General features: G+C 35.0%; 2 protein-coding genes across 3 annotated transcripts in view; one reads left to right on the forward strand and one right to left on the reverse strand.

Annotated features, from left to right (window-relative positions):
* CENPP (centromere protein P) overlaps positions 1–21,964 on the reverse strand; it is a 223,929-nt gene that overhangs the window by 143,229 nt on the left and 58,736 nt on the right. The window contains exon 5 of the mRNA XM_060015048.1: positions 21,270–21,366. Coding sequence (XP_059871031.1) covers positions 21,270–21,366 — 97 coding nt within the window. The remainder of the gene's footprint in view (positions 1–21,269; positions 21,367–21,964) is intronic.
* OGN (osteoglycin) lies at positions 1,502–21,375 on the forward strand. Of its 2 annotated transcripts, XM_060015050.1 has the most exons (8): positions 1,528–1,594; positions 1,767–1,934; positions 2,613–2,861; positions 4,276–4,372; positions 10,181–10,339; positions 12,417–12,619; positions 15,357–15,452; positions 16,260–21,375. In XM_060015050.1, exons 3-8 carry the CDS (start codon positions 2,688–2,690, stop codon positions 16,428–16,430), a joined length of 900 nt encoding a protein of 299 aa, XP_059871033.1. In that variant the 5' UTR covers positions 1,528–1,594; positions 1,767–1,934; positions 2,613–2,687; the 3' UTR covers positions 16,431–21,375. The 2 variants fall into 2 exon arrangements, with proteins under 2 accessions (XP_059871034.1, XP_059871033.1); XM_060015051.1 differs by lacking the exon at positions 1,767–1,934 and having other exon boundaries at positions 1,502–1,594.

Raw genomic sequence — 21,964 nt, forward strand, 5'->3', positions numbered from 1 at the left:
ATTTTCTCTAGAGAAGTCAGTATGGTGCAGTCTCTGTGGCTTCACGCTTTCCCAGGCCACTGCAGAACTCTGTGCACATTTCTGTGTAGCAGGTCTCTCACTGTGCATTCTGTCGCTTGTTTGTTGCCCTTCTTGCTAACTTACAAACCCTTCCTTTTTTTTTTTTTTTTTTAACCCTTCCTTTTTGAGGGGAGAAAATGAACTTTGCTTGTCTGAGTTTATTTTTCTGTAGTACTGGCAGAGAAGTGGCACTCAATAAACTTCTACTAAATGAATGAATGCCAATAAAACTATATTTACTGGTCATAATTTTTCAAGAAAAAAAATGTTATATCCACAAAATAATTTTCATTACTACGAAGTGTCAAACTGTGTATACCATTAGTAAACTATGAATCTCTAAGATTCTCTAAATTTATTTAACATCTATCCAGTTCATTTCTCAACATCCCATTAAACCTGCCACAAAACAGAAAACAAATCAATATCTGCTGTTTCATTATTAGATATTTTCAAAGACTTTAAAGCCATAAAATTGACAATTTATATCAACCAAAACCAGAGAATATCACAACTAAATTTAAAATAATTCACATTCAAATAAAAACATGAGTATTCAAGTCTTAGTTTATCCAAGCTTTAATTCGAAAAACTCTAAAGCCAATTTTGAATAGAAAAGGGAACAAATTAGTATTCTTTCATTTTCTACTTTTTAATAAAGTATTTATTCATATCCATATTTATTGAATTTTTAGCATAGAGGAGAAAGAAATGTTACCTTGACTGCTAAAAGTACCAAAGAGTGATAAAATTAAAACAAATCTTTAAAGATGTTCACATAGTTATCTAAATCCCACTTCAACTTAAAAAAAATCAAATTTAATATTAAAATAATTAAAACAGCTTCCTTCATTTAGCAAACAAAAATATATTTTACTATCAAACCCCAAATTATAAATAAAATTTATTTTTAAAAAGCTAATTCTGACACTTGAGTTTTTGTTATATGTAACAATATAAAGGGGGAGAGGGACCTCAAATGACTAAACTAAAAAATAATTTGTGCTAAAACTAATTTCTACACCGGAAACTTTTTGGCTATATACTAATTAAAGTACTAGAACAACATTTTTACTCTTCATAAAATTAAGAGCATAGATTATGCTTTAGTTTGGTGTTTTATTTCATTCAAAAAGCAGATGTTTTATCTACTGGGAAAGCACTAAAATGAAAAGAATGATTTTTAAACTATGTCATCTTCATAAACTAATATTCACAAAAACATGAGTATTTATTACACAAGGTAAAAATAACAAAATTATGGTGAACAGTAGAAACAATCTGAGTACAGCAGTTACAAATATTTTAAGCACAGTTCTCTAGTACAACACACTACATTTCACCCTAGAGAAAGAATGTTGGCAAAGATCTCTACCACATGGAAACTGCTTTGAAAGCTGTTGGGCCCTGAAATTCTATTCAGCAGTTTGAAATCAATCCACAGCTTTTCTCATTCACCCTCCCACTTGGGGCTAATGCAAGGCATGACCATCTACTGAGGAAAACCACAAAAAACTTCAAAACAGCTACAACGGTAGGCTCTTTTTTCACATATTATTTTAAATATCGTTTGTTAAAATGTGACACCTAACAATCTTAGTAAATGTAAAGGCCATCTTTAATTTTTTTATGTTTCAGTTACTTTGAACAATTATTTTTTAACAAGCACTTAAGTATATCATTGCATAACTTTAATGTCCATGCAGGCAAGAACAAGGTGCTGCAAAAGTCACAAAACCATGTTATTCTTAATTTTCAACCATTGATTTTTGACAAACTGGTATCTACAATGCAGCACCAGGAACTATGAGTGATTCTGTCTGAAGTTACTTATGAAAAAGTGTAAAATGTGCACCACCAGATAAAATCCAGCGGTGAGCCTAAAAATCTTTCCCATTTCATTCCCTCTAAATCTTTGATTAAAGTTCTATATTTTTTCTAGTCTGCAATACTATTTTTGCATTTTTCATGGTTTAAATTTTAGAAGAAATGCTATTAACTAAAAGAAATGATATCTATAAAAATTATAAAACTAAGAAAATTTAAATTATGGCTTTTCCCATATTCTGTACCACCTAAAAAAGTGTTAATGACTACTTTTCATAATGTTAAATTTAAAATTTAATTATAAAACTGTTCCTGGAACTTGTTTCTGCTCATACCAATACAAATCAAGAGTTCGTATAAAGGAGCAAAGTTGAAATATGATATTTTTTAACTCACATGAGACAGATCATGGGACTTCATTTTAACTGTTTATATTACAGGTATCCTAAGAAGACTTCAATTACAAACAAGTACCTTTGTTCAAGGCACCTAATTATTAAAAAACTGAAATTATCAACATTGCTTGGATTTTTGATAGAAAAGGAACTAAAACCATTTTCTGAAACTATTTTTCAGAATGTGGCTGATACATAAAAACTTTTAGCATCTAATTAAAGATCACTAAGGGTTAAATACTTGTTCTCTGGTCCCTACTGCGTATACCCTGCCAAAAAGTCCTCTAAGCTTTTAAATATTGCTTCAATGGTCTGCGTTTTTATTTCCAGGGTAAAAGAGAGTATTGTCCCACAGTCAGCAGGCCACTAGCTTATTAACTTCCAGTCACTTTCATTTTTGCTAAAATGAAGACTCTGAAATCTACACTTCTCCTGTTCCTGTTTGTGCCTCTGATAAAGCCAGCACCACCATCTCAGCAGGATTCACGCATTATCTATGATTATGGAACAGATAATTTTGAAGAAAGCTTATTTAGCCGAGATTATGAGGATAAATCCCTGGATGGAAAAAGTATTAAGGTATTTTATTTCTACTCTAAATTTAATTTCTAAAATGGTCGCCCATTTAAATGTATGTTTTTGTTTTTTCTGAATGTGTCTGATAAGGTAAGAGGAAAGGAAAAGCACATTAAATGCTTCAAAATAATTCAAAATAACTGTCCTCAGATGATATTTTTAAAGTATGCATGCTTCCCAAATTAATACATAGAATCCATAATAACCAAACAGTATCTATAGCAACCAAAACATAAGATTTAAGGAAAACTAAAATTTAAAACATAAAATTTAAGGAAAATTAAACTTTGAGAGGATCTCTGACCATTTGAGATTTATATGTTAAGTGATATTACATAATGTCCTCTATATGCATATTAAAATAAAATAGGAGAAGTGTGTATTAGGAGAAATAAAAATGAATCACCAGCTTAAGGTTTATTGTTTTAGGAAGAAGTGGTTCAAGGAAATAAAGAGTACTGCTTATTTTGTATCTACAGCATTTCACAATAATTCACATATGTCAAAAAATGAAAACTACTTAATATAGCTTAATTTTTAATCGGTTTTAACAATTCAGACTCCATCACTTTACCAAGTAACGGTAACTGTCATTGTCTACAGAGATGACTTTCACACCACATCTTCATATTCTACTTGTACGGGGGCTAAGTAATTACTTGTGGTTTTACTGGCACACAGAAATGAACACTGGGAAAGGAAAAAGTTAATACAGCACATAAGTATCTGTTGCCTGCCTACCGTGTGTCTGTATGTGTGTCTCTCTCTCCCTCTCTCTCTCTCTCTCACACACACACACACACACACACACACACACACACACAAATGGAAAATGAGCAAAGCAGCCAAATATATAACAATGTTGATTGCTTCAAAAGTTCTCCACTATAAATAAGATGACAAAGATTTTAAGAGTGAACAGTTATAATTGCTTCTTTCTTTTTTTAGTACAGATGAGCAAATGTTAACTGTACAATTTCTTCCAATGGAGTTGGTTAATATGCTATTATTATTATTATCACATATATATAATATAGGTATATATATATAGTTATAGCTTAGGGGAAAAAAAGGCCCACTATAACAACAAGTTGTTGGCTCACATGGCTGATTTGACTCTATCAATCAGTTTAAAGAATACTTTCAAAAATCTACTAGTCCCTAAAAAGTAGTAAATAAAAAGTTCTCTGCTTCTTCTCTTTACATTGCTTTAGGATTCTCTCTATCTTAATATAAATGCAGAGACCAAGATATTTGTGAAGTGGAGTAGAATTCAACGACATTTAATAGACAAATGGAAAGGGGAGAGGCTGTTCAACCAGAACACTTACGGGAGAATGTTGTCTGTAATCCCTCAGTTTTACCGTCCAAATTGGTCCTTGTCACACCTGATAATAAATGTTTATTTTTTCAATAGGAAAAAGAAACTACGATAATAATACCCGATGAGAAAGGTTTTCAATTACAAAAAGATGAGAGTACAAAACCATTATCCCCCAAGAAAGAAAATGATGGTAAGTATGAATACTCTAGCATCAAATTTTTTAAAGGAGCTTTAAAAAATAGCTTATAATGGAACTTTATTCCTTATAGTAATCAAAAATTGCATCAGGATATAGTGGATCCAAACAGTGGAATTTTATCTCTAATGATAAAGTCAAACAGGTATATTGTGAGTTTTCATCATTTGCCATTGCACATTATGAGTGAGAAATGTGGAATAGGAACATTCAAGAACAAAGTTTAGTCTACGTTTAGCCTCTACAAAGTGTGTGCTTCTGTCTATATAAAATCAGTTCAAGAAATACTTGTTAAACACCAATTATTTTCAAATACTATGTAGCCTGAGGATAAAGTAAATAAAATATAATTCTTGCCTTTAAGAAACTCACAGAAGAGAGACATAGTTATATACATAAATAATTATAATGTACATTTCAATTAAAACAATAGAAAACTTATAAAATTACAAAGTCCTACTTATTAGTTTCTATTTGGTTTATTCTTGCTCTATCACAGAACATTACTTCACATGACAATATGAAAAAAAATCACACACTAATTTCTATATTGCTACAATAAAATTAAAATGGACAAAACCAGGGCTTCCCTGGTGGCGCAGTGGTTGAGAGTCCACCTGCCAATGCAGGGGACACGGGTTTGTGCCCTGGTCCAGGAAGATCTCACATGCCGTGGAGCAGCTGGGCCCGTGAGCCATGGCCGCTGAGCCTGCGTGTCTGGAGCCTGTGCTCCGCAACGGGAGAGGCCACAACAGTGAGAGGCCCGCATACCACAAAAAAAAAAAAAAGGACAAAACCAGAAAATATATCTTAAGAAATTTGAGAAGTATCATAGTGAAAGTAGACTTGAAGAAATGGAAAGACATTCTTTGCTCTTCAGTAGGATGATTTAATATCACAAAGATGTCAGTGCTCCCTAAATTTACAACAATGAACTTCTTTAAAGAGCTGGTAAGGCTGATCTTCAAGTTCAGAAGGAAAATCAAACCTGCATGAAATCACCTATCAGAACATGCTTTAAAGCCTGCATACTTAAAATAAGTGTAATACTGGTGTATGAACGAAAGTCCACAGACAAAAAGAAATACATGTAGAAATTTAGTAAATAATAAAGGTAACATCTTTAATCACTGAAGCAAAGGTGATATTTTAAAAAACTGGGGCTGGGACAACTAAGTAGTCAACTGACAAGGGATACAATTAGATCCCTATCTTACACAGAAAAACTCCAAATAAATTAGGGTCTAAATGCAAAAAGTGAAACCATACAAATAGTAGAAGATAACCTGGGTTTCGGGTATCTCAAACTCCAGAGACGATAATAGAAAAGATCAATAAATTTGACTCCATAAATGAAACATCTGCATGGCAAAAACCATCATAAACAAAGCCAAAGGCAACTGAAAACTGAGAAAAATATTCGTAATATATATCACTGATAAAGAGTTAATATCTCTAATTTCTAAAGAACAAGTAAAAATCCAGGAAAAAGAAACTGATCAAAACTCCACTGGAAAAATGGACAAAAGATATGAACAGACAATTCACAAAATGATATAAAAATGATGCTTAAACACATAAAAGGTGTTCAATCTCACATGTAAGTTTAAATTATGCCGAGATAAAATTTTTTAACCTATCTGACAAATATATTAATATATTCCATTGGCAAAACTGTAGGGTATCAGACACTGACATACGTTGCTGGTGGTAATACAAACTGGTAGAATGGACAGGAATTTGGTAATATCTAACGAAACCTAATACGCATTTACTTTCTGACACAGCAATTGACTTCTAGGAATTCACCCTAAAGATATACCTCCAAAAGTAAGAAAACACATATGCAAAATCTCTGAAGCATTGCTTGCATCTGCAAAATATTGGAAACAATCTAATTATCCATACATTCAAGAGTGGTTGAATAAAGTATGGTACATCCACCCAGGGGAATACTATGCAGTTGTAAAAGTGAATGAGGATGATCTCTATAACTAACATGGAGTGATTTTCAGAAGAGATTATGTGAAAAAAAAATGCAATAGAGTATCTACAGTATGCTGTCTTTCACCTAAGAATGAAGGGGGGCTTCCCTGGTGGCGCAGTGGTTGAGAGTCCGCCTGCCGATGCAGGGGACACGGGTTCGTGCCCTGGTCCGGGAAGATCCCACATGCCGCAGAGCGGCTGGGCCTGTGATCCATGGCCACTGGGCCTGCGCGTCCAGAGCCTGTGCTCCGCAACGGGAGAGGCCACAACAGTGAGAGGCCCGCGTACCGCAAAAAAAAAAAAAAAAATGAAGGGGATGTAAGAGAATATACATACATCAGCCCACTTTGTGAAAAGAAATTCAAGAAGGGTAACTAAAAAACTGAGACTAGTTACCTATGGGTTACAGATGGGACTAGGGGTAAAAAGGAGGGGGAGATGGTAACTAGGGGTACTAGGGGAAGGTGCTAGAACTTCTTGGAGTATACACTTGTTGTGCAGATTTGATTTTAGAATAATGTTATATTCAAATAAGCAAACAAACAAATACATTTATAAATAAAACCAACTAGGATAAGATAAAAAGAACCCAAATTGGCAAACAAACAGAAAAATAGAAACTTAATTGCATTTCAAATCAATAACATAACACACTACAGGGGGAAAAATCTAATCGAAGTAATCCTTAAACACAGTATTTTGACTGTATACTTTCAGGCTAAAGACAAAATAAAATAGGCAAATACTAAAATTCTAGTGGGTAGGTTTGTTTTCCATAGTATTATAGGTTATCAATAATGAAACTACTTAATGTGTGTTCTGGGACTGAGTAAAGTAATTGCACAGTGGATCTCAAGAGCCAGGTTTCTCATTGTCAGAGAAGGGTGTTACAAATATGGTAAGGGGGAAGGCTAAAATGAACACTGTTGAGATGGAGTGGAATGAAAGATATCAGGATCAACTCCTGGTTTGTATACAGAGATACAGAAATAGATATATACATGTTTGCCTCCCTGTATGAGTGTGTATGTTAAAATATGCATATCATGTGCTTATGTTTTCGTATGAGCATATGACACATATTATATACATGTATATATGTATGTCTGCATGTGTGTACTTGTGTATTATGTCCATGTCCATATACCTATACTTGTGTGTATGTATGTGTATTATATATGAAGAGAGCGCCAAATAAAAATACATATATTTCCCAGGTCCCTTTGCTGAAAAAGCCCAGAAGCAATGAGATCCCAGTAGCAATGAGCACATCCACACCCAAATGTTGGTTTCTAAATACCATCCTCCACTAAAAGGGACCAGTACTCCTTGAAATAATAGCTGATTTCAGGCCTGGGGCAAGGAAAGGGCAAGATTGGTCTGGGACATCTTAATAAGTAAGTTCTCAAAAAACAGTGGGGACATTTAATTTTTAAAATTAATCAAAATATAAAAAATACATAGGTATAAATGTGTAAAAGATGTACAAGACCTGCTCATTGAAATCCAGACAATATAAAGGGATCAATTGTTATTCATTAATATAAAAAATGCTTGCTCTTCTTTTTTTTTTTTTTCTGGCCCCACCATGCGGCATGTGGAATCTTAGTTCCCCAACCAGGGATGGAACATGCACCCCCTGCAGTGGAAGCATGGAGTCTTAACCACTGGACTGCTGGGGAAGGCCCCAAATGTTTGCTCTTCAAAAGACATTGATAAGGAAATAAAAAGACAAGCCACAGACTGGAGGAAAATATTTGCAAAACATAAATCTGACAAATGATTTATATCTACAGAATATACTTTTATAATTCAAAAATAATAATACAAAAAACTATTTCAAAAAACAGGCAAAAGATATGAATAGACACTTCACCACAAAAAAATATGTGGATGGCAAATAAGTATATAAAAAGATGCTTAGCACATTAGTCATTAGGAAAATGTAAATTAAAACAAGCGATACCACAACAAACCTTACTTGAAAGGCTAACATAAAAAAGTCCAACCATACAGACCAAATGTTGACAAGAATGTAGAGCAACTGGAACTTTCACACACTGCTAATGAGAATGTAAAATGGCACAACCACTTTGGAAAACACTTTAGGACATTCTTCAAAAGGTAAAATACATACGTATAATAAGACCCAGCCATTCTACTCTTAGGTATTTATCCAAGAAAAATGAAAACATTAAGTCCATACATAAATGTTCATGGCAGCTTTCTTTGAAATAGCCAAAAACTGGAAACAACCCAAATGTTCGTAAGAGATGACAGTATAAATGGTGTTTATTGAGACAATGGAATAAATTGGAATGAACTCAGTAATAAATAGGAATGAATTACTGATACATACAAAATTATTTTGAGAAATAATTATGCAGAGTGAAAGAAGCCAGACAAAAGAGTGTATACTGCATGATTCTTTTGATATAAAAGTTTCAAAAATGCAAACTAACATATAATGACAGAAAGGAGATTAGTGGTTGCTGGGAGGGAGAAATTACCAAAGGGCATGAGGAAACTTTTGGAGTGATGGATGTGTTAATTATCTTGATTGTGGTGATGGTTTCATGGGCATATACACATGTCCAAACTTATAAATTATACAAATTAAATATGTGCAACTTACTGTATATCATGGAACCATAAAAAGGCTGTGGGAGGATAAACAGAGCTTAAGAGTTCTCACTGCCTAATCTGTGACAATGTGATTATCAAAATAAATAAGACAGTAACGTATTACGGGATACGTTACCCATGGGATGAGGAATTCATAAGTTCATACTGACAGAAATAAACAAATAAGAAGGGAATGTTCCACCTTATATCAGAATGCCAACTAACAAATAAAGAAGAAATGATGGAATTAGAAAATAATTGGCAATTATCCTAGTGATAAATGATTCAAGTAAGAATCTTCAACAGATGATAAAACTAGAGCGTGAAAGTTTGATGACAAACCTGATGTTTAGAATCTCAAAGTACTCCTCTAGAAGGTACAAATTACAAAGTGAAAAACAGTAATTTTACAGAGTGAGAACCATGGCAGGTACTAACTGAACCAAGTGACCAAAGACAGCATCATAAGGAATGAGACAGATACATAACACTAAGGATGTAACATTATTTCCATGGTATTCCTGCCAAAAAATGAGGAACTTCATATAAACCCTAATTGAAAGATATTCTGCAAAATAAGTGCCCTGAAAATAAAAGTTTTAAAAAATTCAAAAATTTCCAAAACAGTAAAAGGTATGAAAAACAAAGACTAAGGAACTGTTGCAGGTTGAAGGAGATGAAAGATGCATGACAAGTAAATGCAATGAATGACGTAGGGTACAATAGGGATTCTAACAGTACCCACAATGACTCCAATTTTTAAGTTAATAGTTTGCTTATTTAACTAAGTGGTTTAACTAAGTGGTTTCTAAACTCATTAGAAATGTGTTTGCACCACTCCAAGTGATAAATCAAGCTTATATTTACCTTAAGTCCTGCTTTATGATTTTTGATACTCCAATGAAGAAATGTAACTGTCAATCAATTCAGCAATTAAATGATCACTGCTAAAACAGACAGGAGAATAAAAGAGATTGTGGATTACAGAATTTAAAATAAAATTCTGGTGAGTTATCAGATACAATATAGATTACTAGCTATCATGGCCATAACGTCTTTCCTGTTATCATCCATAATTCTGTAAAGGATCTTTTCAAATTGGTAATAACATTCATGATAGCAAGAATTTTAACACTAGAGGTCAAATATTTTTAAACTACTGATTTTTATGATTTTTGTTTCCCAATTTAGAAATGCCCACATGCCTGCTATGTGTTTGTTTAAGTGGCTCTGTATACTGTGAAGAAGTTGACATTGATGCTGTACCACCCTTGCCAAAGGAATCAGCCTATCTTTATGCACGATTCAACAAAATTAAAAAGTTGACTGCCAAAGATTTTGCAGACATACGTAAGTTAATTTTAAATAAGATATTAGTGTTAACTCATGTTAGTATTTAACTCATATAAACACAAGTTTCTAGGTACCTGTGGCCTATCACGTGTACGGTAGTGACTGTTGAGGTATTTTAAGTATCCACCACACTTCACAAAAATCCACTGGTTTACTGGTGAATCTCCTTTCCATTCAGATGTTCCCTGTCATCTTTCTTTACTGGTGACTACGGAGTCTATGTTGACTGCCCATCTAACATATGGGCAACTATATCTTCTCAACCCCAATATTTCAAGATCCATTTGCCTCAGCCAGTCAGCAATACAAATATAATCAGGATATTTCTCCAATGACAATGTTTTATTTTCTACTTTCACTATAAAAACACAGAAACTGCTTTTTCTTACTTTAACTCATGGTTCTTAAATCTGGCTGCATATTAAAGTATTTTTGATACTAGGTTCTAGTCCCCAGAGATTCTAATATAGGTCTCTAAATTTAGAGGCCCAGGTGTTGTCATTAACCACAACCAAACTCTTCAGATGACTCTAATACAGAATTAATGCTGAGAGCAGTGCCATTTAACTCCTTCCCAGGTCATTAAAAATCCTGGACTTCTGGTGTCCAATCAAAGCTTACAACAACTGCCAGGAGAGTGTTGCCATGAGCACACCAAAATCCCCTACTTCTGCAGTATGAAGTCCAAGTCTGGATCACTAATCCCTCATAAATTTTCTAGATTCCAATGCTGTCAAGGGCTTCTGAAGAAAGTCACATCAAGAAATGCACACTGGCCCCACGTCAAGGGCTTCTGAAGAAAGTCACATCAAGAAATGCACACTGACTGCGCTACACATTTACAAGATTAGCCATAACTAAATTCATGCTGTCACCAGTAGCTCCCAACTGACTGAATACAGTTGTTCCTCTTTTGTGGATTCCATGTTTTCAAACTCACCTACTTGATAAAATTTATTTGTAACCCAAAACATCAATACTTCTGGCACTTTCATGGTCATTCGTAGACATGTGCACAGTGGCAAAAAATTTGAGCCATCCAGGATAGGCTGAATGAGATGCTTGGCCTTTTGTTTCAGCTTTTATACTGTAAACAAGTATCCTATTTACAGTCTACTTAGTGCCACATTTTTCACATTTTTGTGCTTTTTGCTGTTTAAAATGCTCCCTAAGTATAGTACTAAAATGCTGTCTAGTGTTCCTAACTGCAAGAAGGCTGTGATGTGCCTTACAGAGAAAACACATGTTAGGTAATCTTTATTTAAGTGTGAGTTACAGCGTTGATTGGCTGTGAGTTCAATGTTAATGTATCAACAATATATACTAAGTAAGATGCCTTTAAAAAGAAACACACATAAAATTTTCCACTGATTGGTTGATGAAAATGTGTGATGAGAGGCTCTAACCCTGTATATTCCCTAGGAGCAATGGTTCCATATTCACTAATTCAGCATTTACACTGACTTTACAGACATGACCACCTTGAATAGTGAGAAGGGACCATATTTTCTAATCATCCCAGCTGGACAAAAGTGATGCACACATAAATACACACATTGAATTTCTCTATCTCTCAGTATGCACCACGGTAACAAATTAGGGAACATTTTTGCCTTTATTGTTGTCAAGCAGTAAGGCATGGAGAGATTAAGATATCCTCAGTCACAATATAACAGCCTGGCAAAAAATCCAAAAATATTTACATGATTTTATTCAATCAGATGTAATGCTTACTTTCCATAATTTGCAACAAAAAGTTTCTTTCAAACTACTTGAGCATACTGAGAATTCAAACAAAAAAGGATGGAAGGACTCTATTAACTTTAAGTTCCCTTCCAAACCTGAGGTTTTAGAACTTCAGTGAGAAAGACCATCAGTGTCAAGCACAGAGTAGATGCTCAGTGTTCAACAAAACTTACTGAGCTACTAATTGTAGACACTCTGCTAGGCACTAAAAATAGAAGATGTTTGAATGACCTGATAAACAAATGCTTTTCCTCAGTCCATACAATTAAGAATTTAACTTCATATATTTATTAAAAATTTCTTATTTTTTGTATATTTTTCCTTCAAGCTAACTTAAGGCGACTTGATTTTACGGGAAATTTGATTGAAGATATAGAAGACGGTACTTTTTCAAAACTTTCCCTGTTAGAAGAACTTACACTAGCTGAAAATCAACTACTGAAACTTCCAGTTCTCCCTCCCAAGCTTACTTTATTTAATGCAAAATACAACAAAATCAAGAGTAGAGGAATCAAAGCAAATACTTTCAAAGTAAGTATTTTATAGTATGACTGAGCACAATATAAAAATATCGGTTATACAGCCAATAATAACATGATAAAAGAAAAAGAAACTATGGTCTAGAATTTTGTTTTAAAACTATTTTAATGTAATAAATGAAGATATTATTTACATGATAAATAGTGATACTTCTAGGCTTATTCAGTCTAGCTTATGCCTGTACCTCACTTAAAATACCTTTATCTTGTTTCATGGGACTACCTGGTGTCACATCTTTTTCTCTTGTTCACACAGCAATATTTATTTATACAGACAAAGTTTGCACCCTCGTGGCACCAACAGTCTGCAAAACCTCAAAATGGGAGTGTTCCTGTGTTTCTTTTTTCCTTACAATATTAGTAATTTACAAACACCAGAAAAAATCATGTTCTAAAAGTAAACACTGAATTTTATTTTTAATACTTAAAAGTATTAGACCATAGACTTCTGTAGGTAGACATTCTTTTGAATTCCATGATGGCACCTAATACAAAATTCTGTATGTAGTAAAAATTACATATATTTCTTAATTTAGTAATACAAGAAAATAAATGCACATGAAAAGGGCAAGGTGATTTCCTCTGATTTAGATAGCCAGGTTGTCTCAAAATGCAGAGCCTACAGGGAAGTAACCTCAGCCCAGGACTTCCATAACTCTATGTACTCATTCCCAGTCCTGGAAGAAACCCCAGATAAAAGGATGAGACAATCACGCTACTGTTGGCAACAGAAGACCTCGTTCAAAAGGAAGGTTTGGGGCTTCCCTGGTGGCGCAGTGGTTGAGAGTCTGCCTGCTGATGCAGGGGACACGGGTTCGTGCCCCGGTCCGGGAAGATCCCACATGCCGTGGAGCGGCTGGGCCCGTGAGCCATGGCCGCTGACCCTGCGTGTCCAGAGCCTGTGCTCCGCAACGGGAGAGGCCACAAGAGTGAGAGGTCCGCGTACCGCCAAAAAACAAACAAACAAACAAAACAAAAAGGAAGGTTTGTAGCTCCTTAGGACAACTCCTAGCAGTTCCTCAAAAGTTAAGGGACTCTTAGGGGACTTTTAAAAACTGGACTCATTTTAAAAACAAAAAAATGTTTGTAATTTGAAGATATGCAATTTGAGCAGGTAAACCTTTGAATAACTGACATGTTAAAGACCTACAGGAGTAGGGACTTCCCGGGTGGCGCAGTGGTTATGAATTCATCTGCCAACGCAGGGGACACGGGTTTGAACCCTGGTCCGGGAAGATCCCACATGCTGTGGAGCAACTAAGCCCATGCGCCACAACTACTGAGCCTGCATTCTAGAGCCAGTGAGCCACAACTGCTAAGCCCGTGCATCTAGAGCCTGTGCTCTAGAAGAAAAGCCACCACAATGAGAAGCCCGCACACTGCAACGAAGAGTAGCCCCTGCTTGCTGCAACTAGAGGAAGACCAAGCACAGCAACAAAGACCCAATGCAGCCATAAATAAATAAATAAATAAATTTATAAAACAAAACAAAACAAACAAAAAAGACCCACAGGAGCTAATCAACATTTCACAAAAGGAATGTTTGAATATTTCGGATTTTACACGTGGATTACAGAAGGGATTCATGACAAGTTGGCATGAAAATGATAAACTCAGCTATTTTCTAGTTTTGCTTAATGTCCTAGGCTGCCAAAGCCACTGGTAAAATCAGGTTACTCTAATCCATGTTAAAGAGGCCCACTGGGGAAGACAGGAGCTTGGTGCCCATATGGTGAATTGTAGGATGCTTAAGAAAGGATTAGGGCTTCCCTGGTGGCGCAGTGGTTGAGAGTCCACCTGCCGATGCAGGGGACACAGGTTCGTGCCCCGGTCTGGGAGGATCCCACGTGCCGCGGAGCAGCTGGGCCCATGAGTCATGGCCGCTGAGCCTGTGCATCCGGAGCCTGTGCTCCGCAACGGGAGAGGCCACAGCAGTGAGAGGCCCGCGTACCGCAAAAAAAAAAAGAAAAAAACAAAGAAAGAAAGGATTAAAATAACAGCAAATTAATTCTAAAAAAAAAAAAAAATTACCAAATTCTGTCACAGGATGCATATCAAAGGTAAGGTAAAAGATTATTGTCAAGGGAAACTACATCTTGAGATCATATTATAAAATTATACACAATAATGGATTACTGATCATGAAGAGTAATCCAATGTAGAGTCCTTGGGGTGTAAAAAAGTCATACTTGGCTACGTATTTGATAAACTGCTTTGGGAGACATCTTACTAACAAGCATACACATCTCTTAGGAATATTCATTTTACTACAAATTGGTGGAGCTGAAATGGAAAGTTGTGAAGGTTCAAGAGAGGTTATGGCAGTACCAGGATGCAAATATAATCCTGCATAAGAATTAACCTTATTACCTGCTCCCAAGAGAAATTTAAAGGGCCCCAGAAATTGGCATGAGGGCTGAGGCTGAATATGATGGTATTCAGAAGTGAGATGAGCGGACAGAAATGTGGGGATGCATCAGGACTCTACTGCCCTTCGTAAAGGACCAAATATACTACTTGTAAAACCAAAAGCACTGAACAACAACAACAAAGCAAACAAAAAAATCCCACCAAACCTAAAACTACCATACCAATGATTAATAGTATTGATATGTGTCTATATCTATATCTATGTATTTATACATATATATGTGTGTATATAGTTTGAATCATGTGAAGAAATGCAATGAGCTCAATAACACTTAAGCAAAAGCACCTCTTCCTTACAGAAATTGAATAACCTCTCCTTCCTCTACTTGGACCACAATGCTCTGGAATTTGTGCCTCTTAATTTACCAGAAAGTCTGCGTGTAATTCATCTTCAGGTATGATTGCTCTTTTCACATTATCTGACTTTAATTCAAATTATTATGGGTCAATCTTACGATTCATTAGGAAGCTCACTTATTTACACATAAATTTTGCCCATCAAAAGTATTAATATTTAACCAAATGTTCTCTCCTGCCCAGAGGCCCTGGTTCTATCCAGAGCACAACCAAAGGACCAGTAACACTAGGTGGGAGGTCTGCTCTTATAGTAGAATTTGTCTCCAGGTGTGCACTTGGCATCTCCTAGTTAATCTGACATGTGGATTTGAAGTTAGGGGACACTAAGACCTGTGGTTTATGTTTCCTTCTCCAAATAGCAGTAAACACTTGCTTTTGGAGACTTCCCAGCTGACTTTATTGTCCAACATCAACTTAGGGTAATAGAAAAGTGAAAAGGGAATAAAAATAAACTAAAAGTGGTCTTTTACCATCACAAGAATTCCCATTTTTTCTTTTTATTTCTTTAAAGTATATTTAAGGAAACAGTACCCATTTTGAGTTGACACTCTAGAATAGGATACTTTATCCAGCTATTATAATCTTATTTATACTCAGAAATTTGTTATATGGGTTTTGCTCTTAGAAATAGCCAGTAGTCTGTTCTTCCAAAGTAATACTGTAGACTTTAAAAAGGAAGGCTCAGATTGCTCAGCAAGGGTTTTTATTACCATGAAGATATATACACAGTATGTACAATATTTAAAAAATCACTTTTTAGATAAAATATTCTGTGAGATCTCATTACACAAAATACAAAAGGATGATTTCGGGTTTCTAAACAATTTTTCCCTTTTATTTTCTAGTTTAACAACATAACTTCAATTACAGATGATACATTCTGCAAGGCTAATGACACCAGTTATATTCGGGACCGCATTGAAGAGATACGCTTGGAGGGCAATCCCATCATCCTGGGAAAACATCCCAACAGTTTTATCTGCTTAAAAAGATTGCCTGTAGGGTCATACATTTAACCACTATCAATGCAGCACATAAGCTAAAGTACACACATACTTATAATCTGTCTCAACAATGTCTAAAGGAGCTTAAGTATTTAATATTAATTTTGTATCCTACTATGAAGGAACTTATGTTTTAAGCAAGGATGTTCAAAAAACCTTACATATAACAACGAGCAAAAAGTAACAGTGAATCTCTAAGTTCAAAGCAAAGTAATGTGAAAATATTTGAACAGCATTACAAAATCCCTGCAGTTTATACTGGAGTACCATTTAAAAGGTATGTTTTTATATAAATACCCAAATTTAAGATGTATTACGAAGTGAAAGGATAAGTCCGAGAAACTTTCAACTGTTTGTCTTTCCTGGCTTCTACTGGATCCCTAAAGTATTTAAGGCATATGTTCCAAACACTTTGAAAAGCTAAATATTTCCAGGGACCTCTCACTTTTCTTTTATCATTCATACATTATTCATTATGAAGTAGGAACTCTGTTTTCTTTCTATTAAGGCAGCTACTATATTTTCACTTAGCCTCAGAAATAGGAATATAGTCTCATACCTAGGCAAAACTTTCCAAATAAAGCATAATTTTACTCTCTGATAAAGAGCTAATATAGTAATGTTCAGTTATTCTGCTTTGTGATCACACAATTAAAGGCTTTAGTAAAATAGTACAAAATTTTCTTTAATCTAAATATTAACATTCTAAGTCCACCATAAAACATTTTAGGAAGCCAAGCACATCAAAATTAGCATGCTTATAAAAAAACCTGAAAGTTCATCCTGTTTCTCAGAACATAGCCATAAAATTCTCCACTGTAAAGGCTTTCAATTATGATATATACTGCAAAATATTTTCTTTTTATACTATAGGAATGAGAATCTCATCAATAAATTTATCCAAATGTAAGACATGAAAACAAAGTGAATTCTGTGGTGTTACTACTACACACCACCTTCCCACCCACCCATACACATCCATGTTCTTGAGAATAGACCACACATTCACAAGAAAGCATCTCAGCAACATTTTCTAGAGACCCATGATTAACTGGTACGTTTAAAGATGAGAATTCATCTTCAATCTAACAGTGATGATAAAGTTCCTAAAATTACTTTCCTCTTGCGCAAACGCCACTTAAAAGTCTTAGTCTCCACACTGTTTTGGGGTTGCATATAAAATGATCAGTGCTTTAGAAACAAGAGTCTGAACTGTGTACATAAAAATTGCCGACATTGTTTCCAACATAAATTATGCATTAGAATCAAGTTGGTCTCTGTATACTATTCCCAGAACAAACACTATTGGGGGTTTTTCATTTGCTTCTGTTTTTTCCATACGTAGAATGACCTGTTTTTCAATTTTCCCATTTGTCAAGGTTGACCCCAAAATGAAATTTTTTCACTAAAACACCTGTGATGTCTTAACACCACAATAATTACTGCTACAACACTAACGTGTTCACTGATTTTATTGTGGTAACTGGCAACAATAACTATTATACGGCTTTCTCATTTTGTGTGCGAGCCTCATTTCTCAGTGACTGAGAAAGCTCACTGAGCACACTGAACACATCCAATATTCCCTTTATACATTCAAAGTGCTAGCATAATAGTGTGCACATCTAAATTGAATATATAGTAAATAGTGCAAAATAAAATCCATTTAAACAGAAGGGCTCTGTTTTATTTGGAAAAATAGAATATTTAAACTACCACAATCTTGAATAAATCAATAGAAATAAACTGTAACTTTATCTGGAAAAACAAACTTAATAAAGGATTGCTGAGTGGTGGAACCAACACTGGGGAAAGGGGTCAGTACTTTCTTCCCATTTCCAGATGTCAGAATAATAATGTATTCCTATGTTCTTTATATTACTAAACTTAAAGGGGAAAAGCACCATAAAATAACTCTCAAATTTTAGAGAATTTAAAAGCCAGTGGTTTATATAAAATAGCAATTAGGAAAGAGCACTGGTTTAAAAGTCTGAATTATGGAATTATCTTAAAAAATAGTTTTGAGACTTCTAGATAAGAAGATATGAACCTAGGTACCTGACAACCTTATATACACCTTTAAGTCACAAATAAACTAATGAAGTAAAATATATGCTGATCCCCATTATCTTAAATAGATATTGCTTCATTCTTGACACTGATAATGAAACAGAGGATTAAAATTAAAAATATTTTACCCCTACAAACATTCCTGAAAGAAACTAAAGAAGATATGCATAAATGGGAAGACATCTTGTGTTCAAGAATGGAAGACTGAATAGTTAATATGTCAGCACTACCCAAAACAACTTCAAAATGATAGGAACAGAATAAAGGGACAAAGCAGGTGATTAAACAGTTAATCCCACTATGGGATTGTAAGTAAAGAAAAAGTATGGGAGACCCCTGTAAGTTAATGATCGCTCAAGAAAGCAGGTTTGCTTAACCACAAAGCCAAGTATGCCTGCTTAGCAACAAAACCATGCAACAGAAACATGAGACATGCCCCCAAACAATAAACAATGGTGGCATGAGACCCACATCCTGACCAGTGAGCTCAGTAAGTTAATGACCCCTAGGACATGCTCTCTGCACACATAAAAAACAATAATTTATGGAAAGGTGACATTTCAAAGTGAAAGACCCTCATTGTATGGAGACCTGAAATAATATTTCCACAGTGCCATGACAGTCCTGGCTTGACCACGTAGGGACAAGAAAACTCCCCTGTCCAACCTAGAGGAGGAGTTAATGATGGAAGCGTGACATCTACTCAAGAATGAGGAAGAAGGTGGTCTTTTCCTCCTCCCCACTTCTCCTTTGATTATAAAACTGTAGCCAACTAAGTTCTCAGGGCGCATCACCCCCTAGCCCACCTGCTTTTAAGCCTCACAAGCATCCTATTCTAATAAATCACTTCTTATCTATCACTTTGTCTCTTGCTGAATTCTTTCCACAATGAGACATAAAGGACTGGAGCTCCTTGGAACTCCCCTGAAACGCCACCTAGTGGTTTCAAAAGCAATCCCTATCAAACTCCCAACGACATTTTTTGAAGAACTGGAAAAACCCACCAAAATTCATATGGAATCTCAAGGGACTCCAAACACCAAAAAGAAATTTGAAAGGAAGAACAAAACTGGAGGATTCACACTTCCTCATTTCAAAATGTAACTATAAAGCTACAGTAAACAAAAGTGTGATACTGCTATAAGGACAGACGTACAGACCAATGGAATAGAATAATAAATCCAGAAACAAACCTTTGCATATATAGTCAAATGTTTTTTGACAAAGGTGTCAAGACCACTCAATGAGGAAAGGACAGTCTCTTCAGCAAGCGATGCTAGGAAAACTGGATAATCACATGTATAAGAATGAAGTTGGACTGCTGGCTTACAGAATGTATAAAAATTAACTCAAACTGGATTAAACACCTAAAGTTAAGAGCTAAACTATAAAACTCTCAGGAAAAAATAAAGAGAAAATTCTTTATGATGTTGAATTTGGCAATGATTTCCTGGATATGACACCAAAAACACAGGCTACAAAAGAAAAGAAAATAAATTGGACTTCATCAAAATTAAAAATTTCTATGCATCAAAGGACACTATTGAGAGAATGAAGGAATGGCAAATTAGTGTTTAATGGGACAGATTTTTACTGGTGATGGTTGCACAACAATGTGATGTTTCTTTCCATTCTAGTAACCTTGTCACCAGCAAAGGACCAGCTCAAAGAAGCACTTTATCCTCTACAGGAAAAACACACCAATTATACTTCTACACTTGCCTTAAAAGCACCTAGAGGAAAATCAGTTTGAAAATGGGACTAGTGCTCACATTTCCCACAACCCATTCTAATGTATAAGGAAATGGCCGTATTAGGTGATTCATTACCATAACTGCCAGCAGACTCCTCAATCATTATTGTATTTTACCAATTCTGAAGAAGAGCTATTTAATTGTCCTGGTGCAAGAGCACCTGCAAGTAAACAACATAATCCTGAGCACTCCTCAAGGGACCACAGTACAGGTACAGTACAGGTACTGACATGTTTCATTCTAAAGAAAATCTTACGCTTGACAGATATTACCAGCTCAACCAAATAAAATGCAAATAATGATGATGATGATAAAAAAAAAAAGAATCCAAAATAAATGAGAATTAGTACCAGTCATAAAAACAATAGTCAGGACTCAGGATTTTGAGGGAACCTGAACCTTGAGATATTATTTATGTTAACTCTTTCAGAACTGGTTTCTGTGTGCATCACTGCTGTCAATAATTTGATACTATCTAACTAAGTAGGACCTGGGGGATTACAATGCAGCCAAATATAGTTCTAGCTATGACAGAAAACAAAGGGAATTAAAAAAAAGTCTCTGAATGTATATGTATCAGACCTAAGAAGCATTACTTTACAAGAATCAGACTCCAATATTTAAACTTGAAATATACAATAAATAAGAAGCTCAAAATACAGAGTGTGGCTCAGGAAGTAAAGATTACACTGTGACGTTACAAGGCTGCTATGCCTATGTCCTTCATTAGCATTTGGCATTTTACTTCAAGTGTCCTTGACAGATTACTTTTTCAAAGTGTGTACTGTAAAATAAATATATATTTTATATATATATATATACACAAGACTATATTCTTTCAATATATATGGTTAACTGACTTGTACAGAAGCATTCCTCCTTCATTTATTCCAAATAACTGCAAATCTAGAAGTCAGTAAAAACATTTTCTATTGTTTGAAAACTTTAAGAATGTTATCTTAAACCCCCAAATTAACATCAGCTTCACTTTCCATATATGTTTAAATTGAAAGACTTTAGACTCTACCTTGAAACGTTTAAATGTGCGCTTACGATATTCACACCATTCCACAAAGAAGTGTAGGCTTCGGAAAAACATAAACAGATCTCTTCTTTCTTCTGCTCTGTAAAAATAAAAGGCTCTATGATTAATAAATATCGTTTATTATCGTTCATTTAAGTGCTCCATCTGGCTTTATATTATTATTGCTTTTTATAGATCTGAAACTAAAGCTAAAAAAGTACTTAATATATTTCTATACACTGAACTCTGCCCTTTGGAGTATGTGCCCCTGTGTGATTTCTCAGGCTTGAATTCCGTTTTCTCCATCTTCAAATGTTTAAATCCTACCCAGCTTTCAAGATATCACACAAATGCCACTTTCTCCTTGATATCTCATTTGATGACCTGTGGTATAATAAAGAATATATCTGGTCTTTGTCACTAGTTCCTAACAGAGCTTCAAACACTCTTGGAATTCCTGAGTGACAAGAGTGCCTTTTTTATGCTAATGAGGTGAATCAAGGTGGTCCCTAGGTAGCCTTAGGATGGGAACTGTTCACCAGAAAGACCAACCACATGATTAAAAAGTTGGAACTGTGGGCTCACCAGTTCTCCAGGGAAGAGAGGAGAGCTGGAGGAGTTTAATCACATGGCCAATCATGATGCCTATGTAAGGTAACCCAAATAAAACGTCTGGACAGCAAAACTCAGTGGCACTT

This window comes from Delphinus delphis, chromosome 6 (genome assembly GCF_949987515.2).
Source record: "Delphinus delphis chromosome 6, mDelDel1.2, whole genome shotgun sequence".
Lineage (NCBI taxonomy): Eukaryota > Metazoa > Chordata > Mammalia > Artiodactyla > Delphinidae > Delphinus > Delphinus delphis.

What these genes read in the sequence shown, in the direction of transcription:
- OGN (XM_060015051.1), top strand. Translation starts at nt 2,688, where the DNA reads ATGAAGACTCTGAAATCTACACTTCTCCTGTTCCTGTTTGTGCCTCTG. An exon ending in CAAAGATTTTGCAGACATAC is followed by an intron (nt 10,340 to 12,416) that starts GTAAGTTAATTT and finishes TTTTCCTTCAAG; the next exon opens with CTAACTTAAGGCGACTTGAT. An exon ending in TCAAAGCAAATACTTTCAAA is followed by an intron (nt 12,620 to 15,356) that starts GTAAGTATTTTA and finishes TCTTCCTTACAG; the next exon opens with AAATTGAATAACCTCTCCTT.